We start from the raw sequence: 7785 nt of genomic DNA on the forward strand, positions 1-7785 counted from the left end.
ATTTTAAAGATTGCTACTAAGAATGGATTCCCTATGAAAAACATACTCTGTTTTCAGAATTTTAGACACCTCCTGACATCTAGAAACCCCCAAACTAGTTCCTGAGATGACACAATCATAAAACTAACAAGATGAGGACACAGCCTACCAAGAGTCACCACCATTGTGTTCTTTCCCGATCAAACCACAAAAGTCTCATGATTAATTATCATTATCCTTAAAATGTACATGTTCCCACTGGTGATTATGCTCCTGCAGAATGCTTGGAACTGGAATAATATGGCATTAAAAGCTCACGTCATAAAGTTCGGGACACTCCCCTTGCAACAAGTCCATCCCTGAATGTGTGTCAGCAAGAGCTCTAGAGCCAAGAGTTGTCATGGGATCTGATGGTGGCAGCATTCTGCTCTCCTTGCAGGGAATTGTGTCTGGATAACCTGAACACAGGTGTTCACAAAAGATCCAACAACAGCATCAGCGTGGTCTGTGAGATAGACATACACCCCGTCTGCCACAGGAAATGATGTGGCGAGCAGAAAGGGCAGTGTTACAACTTCACATCCCCTACCTGAAATTTGAAGTCTTGTTATATTAGTTACTCCTTATTATGACAATATTCCTGACTGTGGCAATTTGAGGAAGCGAGGCTTTTATTTTAAAGCACCATTCCAGGTTTTGGTGCATCATTGCGGGGGAGTCCAAATGGCAGGAAGTTGGAGCAGCTGGTCACAACCCATCTGCAGTCAAGGTCAGAGAGCACTGAGTTAGTGCATACACCATGGTGCTCAGCTCACACTCATTTTCATGTATTCCAGAGACCAGGCCATGAAACGCTGCTACTCACATACAGGGTCAGTCTACCCACAGCCAGGTGAGCTTCCAACCTTAGTTAACTCAATTAAGGAAACAACACATAGGCATAGCCACAGGTTGACCTAATCTAGACAATAGTGACTCATTTCCAGGTTGATTCTCCACCATAACTAGTTGATAATCAAAACTAGTCATCATACACTCAGGGGGAAACTTGATCCCAAAGTCCTCAGCCATCCTTGCCGAATGCTTATAGCCACCTCCTAAACCTTGACTTATCTTCGATATCTGTTTATTGTGGTGGTGATACATAAAGTTCTTTATTCAGTCACTACCCCATTAAGTCTCATCCTTCTAATAATCTTATATCATATTTTATAAGCAGTCACAGTTCTCAACCAACAATCCACAGTATTGACCACAATAAGATAACTGATTCCTTCTCAAACATTTTCAACAGATTTGACTAATTTTTTTAAATTTTGTGCATGGGTGCACACGCATGTCTGTGGGTGTTGTGTTAGGGTGTGTGTGTGTGTGGAGATCAGAGGACAACTTGCAGGAGTCTGTTTTCTCCTTCTGCCATGTGGCTCCTGGGGGCGTTGAACTTTGGTTGTCAGTCTTGGTAGCAAGAACCATCTCACCCAGCCCTACAATAGATTTTAAAGAATTTAACATCCTGTGCCCATGTCATACTTAGAAAGCAAAAAATATAATAATCAAGAAACAGACATGAATGAAACCTTCATTTGGCTTTATCTTATTGACATTTAAAAAGCTCTTCACCTTTAATGGCTTTTAGTTTTAGCTTGTCTCCTTACAAAGTGTCACTATTCTGTGGTAAGAAAATTCAGGGCTTAGTTTTTCTTCTCCATCCCCCTAATTGCTGTGTTCACAAACTAAGTGTCTCATGCGAGGTTTCCAGTTACAGAACAATTCAAATGCCACTCTGATGCTTTGGCGACTATGTCTCTATGAACAAGGTAATAATCCATTTTCTAGACGCCCTGGGCCATATTTTCCATAACAGAATAGACACACACCTACTCTTTATGAGCCATCTTGGCTTGTCAGGAATTGTTACTGTGTCTGGATGTCAATCAGAGCTCAGGCTGGTGACTCATGTGCATTCGAGGCTCACACCTCATCAGAGATTATGAACAAGGAGAAAGTGACATCACCAGTGTGTTCTCTGGACTTTCAATCTGTCACATAGTCTAGCCTGGGAGGATTGACTGACAGGTGAGCAATAGTTCTGATGATACAAACTATCAGGTGTTCATTCCAAAGGAAATAGTAGAAGGCCAGAAAGAAAAGCATCCTTGCAGTCACTAGAACTGTTGCCTGGCAACTGAATCCAGGGCTCTCTTTTCATTGGGTAACCACAAGTACAGGAAATGGCCTTTGGTCAGCACTGTCCAAGTATATAAAGGGACCCAACCCAGAGCAGACATCACATCTGAGAACTCCCAACCTCTCTTCACTTCTCAGCCCCACTCCAGCCCAGACAACACCATGACAGGCTCCTGCTGTGGATCCTTCTCCTCCCAGAGCTGTGGAGGCTGCTGCCAGCCCTGCTGCTGCAGGGACCCCTGCTGCTGCCGCCCAGTGTCCTGCCAGACCACAGTGTGTCGCCCTGTGACCTGCGTGCCCCACTTCACTAGGCCCATCTGTGAGCCCTGCCGCCGCCCCATCTGCTGTGACCCCTGCAGCCTGCAGCAGGGCTGCTGTCGCCCCATCACCTGCTGCCCCACCTCTTGCACAGCTGTGGTCTGCAGGCCCTGCTGCTGGACCTCCACCTGCTGCCAGCCCATCTCAGTGCAGGCTCCCTGCTGCAGGCCTCCCTGCTGCCAGCCTGCTCCCTGTAGGACCACCTGCAGGACCTCCCCCTGCAACACCTGCTGCTGAGTTATCTAACGGGCAGCTTTGCCAGGTGAACAGAACTGATACCACCTTTGCAGCCCACCTGTTCTTCCACAGCTCAGTTGGCCATAAAGGCCTATCAAATTCCCCACAGGCATATGCAGCTGGTCATCTGCATAGTTCTAGACGTATCCTAGCTCCCATCAGCAGAATTCTTGGCGTCAAAAGCACATGTAAGCAAACGTCAAGCTCCTTCATGAAGATTCATCCCATTGAGTCTCTGTAACATTCCTTATTTCAAGGTTCAGATGGGATATATTTTCAGCACAGTATTTTTGTGCTGTGGTTTTGCGTGATGGAAAATAAAATTATTCCTGGTGAAACACACACGTCCTTTTTGTATTCTTTCTTGATATTTGAAACCTTGTTTATGTATAGATTACACTGTTCAGAATGGCAAGACTGGAAGGAAAATGTTCCTAACAGCTGTTATTTTGACCTTTCCTCTACCCTCCCCACCCCCGCGGAGAGCACTTGAGGTGTGTGGTCCATAATGGTGAAAAGAATTTGAATGTTTCAGATCATCTCGCCAATGGGCTTTTGTCTTTAAAGATACAAACTTTGATGGTAATGAGACAAAAACAGTGAGACAGGTCTTTGATCTTGAATATGACTTGGGAGTGGTACACACACACACACACACACACACACACACACACACACACACACACGAGAAAAGAAAGCTAGCCTGCCTACAGCCCCACTCGCTTCCCAACATAGAAAACCATGCCATTGTCATATCACCTAGCACCCAGGAACCCCTCACCACTGAGTTCCTTTTTATTTACTGGATCAGTCTCTCTCTGATCTCCCCCAGCTGCACCATCACAACAGTTAGTTTTCCAACGTGGCTGCTGAGAACAGAATAATACAGCCTTTGTTAGAACTTCACATACTGTGTCACTGAAACAGTATCGACCTGGGTTCAGATGGGATACATTAATTACTAATTAATAATAAAATCATTTGATTTCTGGAGCGGTTTCACAGCTGTCAGATAAGCCAGTCAGGAAGGCTAACCACTGAGTTTTGGTTTATTTATTTATTTATTTATTTATTTATTTATTTTGCTTCACAACCCCCATCAAAAAAATGCCATTCACCAGCCGGGCATGGTGGCACATGCCTTTATCTTCAGCACTTGTTCGCAGAGGCAGGTGGATCTCTCTGAGTTCAAGGCCAGCCTGGTCTCCAAAGTGACTTCCAGGACAACCAGGGCTGTTAGGAAGAGAAGCCCTGTCTTGAACAAACAAAAACAAACAAAACAAACAAACAAAAAGGCATCTACCACAGAAGTCATTATAGAGAAAGAACAGACACAAACAATTTACAAAACAAGGGCTAAAAAAAAGTGATGTAAAATTTTGAGTCTTTGGAACCAAATCTAAGTGAATGTTTTGAAATGTGTTGCCTGCACGTTTAGCCGTACGACTCTTAGCCATAAGTACTGATTCACGAGAGAGGTCAAACGAGGACGCTTTGTGAGGGGAGGGTCTGAGCTGGTTTCAGACAAGACTGGATTTTGATTCATCTGCACAATATATGGCACGTAGAATATAATAAATTATATTGAAAATACACAGGCATAAAGTAGGCGAGAGGGAAGAGAGAGACACCTTCCTAGCCCCGTTCTCTGCCTTTCTAATACGTGTATTCTTATTCCAGGAAGCTGACTCATCCCACAAAGTGTCGCAACAAAAAGTAGTATGTACAGGGTGTTCTGTGGCTGGGAACTTCTAGGGACCATTTGATAGCAAAAAAAAAAAAAATAGTATGCATACAATGGGTTTATTATTATTATTATTATTATTATTATTATTATTATTAAGGGCAATTATTTTCCAGCAGAGCTTTGGTGTACAAATCCCATTTCTTTACTTCGTTTTCACTGTTGGGCTTGGAGCCTTACAGACACTAAGCAAGCGGTCTACCACTGAGCTACATCCCTCCCCCTCTATAAGTCAAGTCTCTTTCTATATATCTTTGTTCACCACTTAAAATAATCTACAAATACCTCTGCTTTATTCCCCTCAGTACTTCTCTTCTTAGACTTATAGAAACTTTTTTTTCTCTTGCTGTGTTTTCTCAGACAGACGACATTGTGTTCCTTCCACGTTATTATCACCGGCACTCATTCATCTCTGCGGTAACCCTGCGCCTGTGTCAGCTACACTGGCTGCTATCGTGATGAGTAACCCTATAAGGAACTGTGCAAGCAGCAGGACAGATGGCAAGGAGTGAACCGGAGCCTTCAAATACAGATCTATAGCAGAAATCATTGCAGAGAAAGGACAGGCACAGAGCTGTAAAATATTGACATAAGTTTTGTAGAAGGCCTGAGAGTTTGACACAACTGAACATCACAGTTGATTCTGTGGGTGGCAGTGAATTTCATAAGGCATTGGAGATACAATAGACAAAATAGGACCTAAGACCTCTTTGTATTGAAACTAGCTAGGACTCTTCTACTAGGGGACGGAAGCCTCCCTGGATGGGCTCAGGGTCTTTGACTTCCTCACAAGTTTGGTGGCTTTGTTCAAAGTGCCCCATGACTGATTAACTATGCCCAGTTGTGACACTCTACCTGGAGGCATGTTTTAGAATTTTGAGAATTCCCAAATTATGTGGGACTCAATTCTTCTAGTTCTTGGGGATATTTGATGACAGAGAATGTGTGCGGATGACTCTTAGTGTCACAAATAACAACTATAAAAGTAAATGCACCATTAAAATTCTTAAAGCAAATATTCCATAAGTCATGTGCCCCTCATCATTAATTCTGTAGCTCACTGGACTCATGAACAATATCGTGGCACATATTTGGGGGCTGAGTATTGGCTGCAGCATTTACTAATGTTTGGCATTGAGCAAATCACTTACCGAGGCTGGTATAGGGAAATCGAGGGATATAATAATCTCTACCTTGTAGGAATTTATAAAGAATAAATTAATACACTTATTGAGTTAAGCATAGTGTTTGAAACAGATAGTATTCAGCAATACTAAATACAGATAGTAAACAATAGAATTCCCTTTGACTTAGAAAAGTAAGACCCTAAAACTCAGCGAATGTGAATTCAAGGCCACTAAAGATATGGGCTTGCTAGGGTGTGTCCCTCGAGCTCACAAAGGAGAGAGAAATTTCTGATCAACCTATTTTGACACACTCTTACAACATTCTTGCTTTGTTTTGTCCAGAAAGTTGAACAGTGGAGAAGGAACTGCAGATGATTTTCGGAATTCACTTCCAGTGTGAGTAAGCAACCCGGATGGCACCGGAGTTCTTTCGCAACATCAAAATACCACCTGGCAAAACTATAATGGTAATTGGCGACTTTGAAGTTAGAGCCATTAAGTTCATATTTGAACCATAAATAGCAAAATATAATGAGCTGCCATTAAGTAAGGGACACAAATAATCTTTTACGAGACCCTGAGCACTTAAAACATGTCCAGAGAATTTACTAATCCACCAATGCCCTTCCTGAAGGAACAAACCCAAAACAAGGAAATTGTCCTCTGTCATGGGGGTCATCAGCACTGCCCAGGTATATAAAGGGACCCAACCCAGAGCAGACATCACATCTGAGAACTCCCAACCTCTCTTCACTTCTCAGCCCCACTCCAGCCCAGACACCACCATGACAGGCTCCTGCTGTGGATCCTTCTCCTCCCAGAGCTGTGGAGGCTGTTGCCAGCCCTGCTGCTGCAGGGACCCCTGCTGCTGCCGCCCAGTGTCCTGCCAGACCACAGTGTGTCGCCCTGTGACCTGCGTGCCCCACTTCACTAGGCCCATCTGTGAGCCCTGCCGCCGCCCCATCTGCTGTGACCCCTGCAGCCTGCAGCAGGGCTGCTGTCGCCCCATCACCTGCTGCCCCACCTCTTGCACAGCTGTGGTCTGCAGACCCTGCTGCTGGGCCTCCACCTGCTGCCAGCCCATCTCAGTGCAGGCTCCCTGCTGCAGGCCCCCCTGCTGCCAGCCTGCTCCCTGTAGGACCACCTGCAGGACCTCCCCCTGCAACACCTGCTGCTGAGTCAACCAAGTTACCACTAAGGATCTCTGGGTGATGGCCAGGCTCATCCTGCTGCCACTTAGGACTTAATACATACATACATACATACACACACACACACACACACACATACACACACACACACACACACACACACACACACACACACACACACATATATATATATATATATATATATATATATATATATATATATATATATTTCTTTTTCTTGAGAAGTCTAGTCTTCAAACTATTTCAACCTATATATGGAAGACACATTCTTTTAGGGCCCCTTTCTGATAGATAACATTGTTTCCTCTTGGGACTGTGATCTAACTCTTCCCTGATATTATCTGTTTTCTAATAAACTCAACATTTTCAGCATAGATATCATGAGTGTTGTGATGTTTTCCTTTGGCCTATTGTCGCAATCTCCAGAGGGTTGTTTTTTTTTTTTTCAAGACAAGATTTATAATAACCTTAAATTGTTCTGAAAAACAACTTGAGTCTGTGTTGTTCTCCTGGGCTCACTGCAAATGGCATATGAGGAGACTGGAGGCAACCAGCCACCATCTGTTCATTACATAATCCAAATTCCACCCTCACCAGCCAACTGAGAATCTGCCAGCAGTGACCAGCCTGTTAGGAAGCTGTGTCCAGGTAATATCTGCATGCCCCGTCTGGTGGCTTGTCGCTTGAGCAGACACTTGTTGGTACATCATGAAAATCTGGAAAGCTGAGGTGGGAGAAACCTCAAGCTACTTTTGCTGAATCATCTCTGCTTTTGAAGTAAATAAATAGCTAATGGGTTGGAAATACATTGGTTATTAATGGAAATAAAATGTAATAATAGTTATAGGTGTCAATAAATTATCTTCCCCCCCCCCCCGAGAATAGACAATACCCACAATTCAACCTTGAAGTCAACACTTGTGCTCAGTTTGGTAAAAATGGAAGAAGCTTTTCCATCCATTCCAAGTCGTTCTGTCTCTTTTGCTTGTTGCCAATGCGACCGCTGCTTTTAACAATGAAT

At 43.8% G+C, this 7785-nt stretch overlaps 2 protein-coding genes across 2 annotated transcripts; both read left to right on the plus strand.

Annotated features, from left to right (window-relative positions):
- Positions 1-2288: 2288 nt before the first annotated feature.
- Positions 2289-2721, plus strand: LOC117712007 (keratin-associated protein 2-1-like). Its single transcript, XM_034507987.2, has one exon. The coding sequence runs from the start codon at positions 2329-2331 to the stop codon at positions 2719-2721; it is 393 nt and encodes a 130-aa protein (XP_034363878.1). The 5' UTR covers positions 2289-2328.
- A 3615-nt stretch (positions 2722-6336) lies between these two features.
- On the plus strand, positions 6337-6770 carry LOC117709863 (keratin-associated protein 2-1). Its single transcript, XM_034504266.2, has one exon. The coding sequence runs from the start codon at positions 6378-6380 to the stop codon at positions 6768-6770; it is 393 nt and encodes a 130-aa protein (XP_034360157.1). The 5' UTR covers positions 6337-6377.
- Positions 6771-7785: the final 1015 nt, after the last annotated feature.

Source organism: Arvicanthis niloticus, chromosome 6 (assembly GCF_011762505.2).
Source record: "Arvicanthis niloticus isolate mArvNil1 chromosome 6, mArvNil1.pat.X, whole genome shotgun sequence".
NCBI classification, from domain to species: domain Eukaryota; kingdom Metazoa; phylum Chordata; class Mammalia; order Rodentia; family Muridae; genus Arvicanthis; species Arvicanthis niloticus.

Excerpts from the sequence above, each read along its gene's own strand:
- LOC117712007 (XM_034507987.2), top strand. The coding sequence starts at position 2,329 with ATGACAGGCTCCTGCTGTGGATCCTTCTCCTCCCAGAGCTGTGGAGGC.
- LOC117709863 (XM_034504266.2), top strand. The coding sequence starts at position 6,378 with ATGACAGGCTCCTGCTGTGGATCCTTCTCCTCCCAGAGCTGTGGAGGC.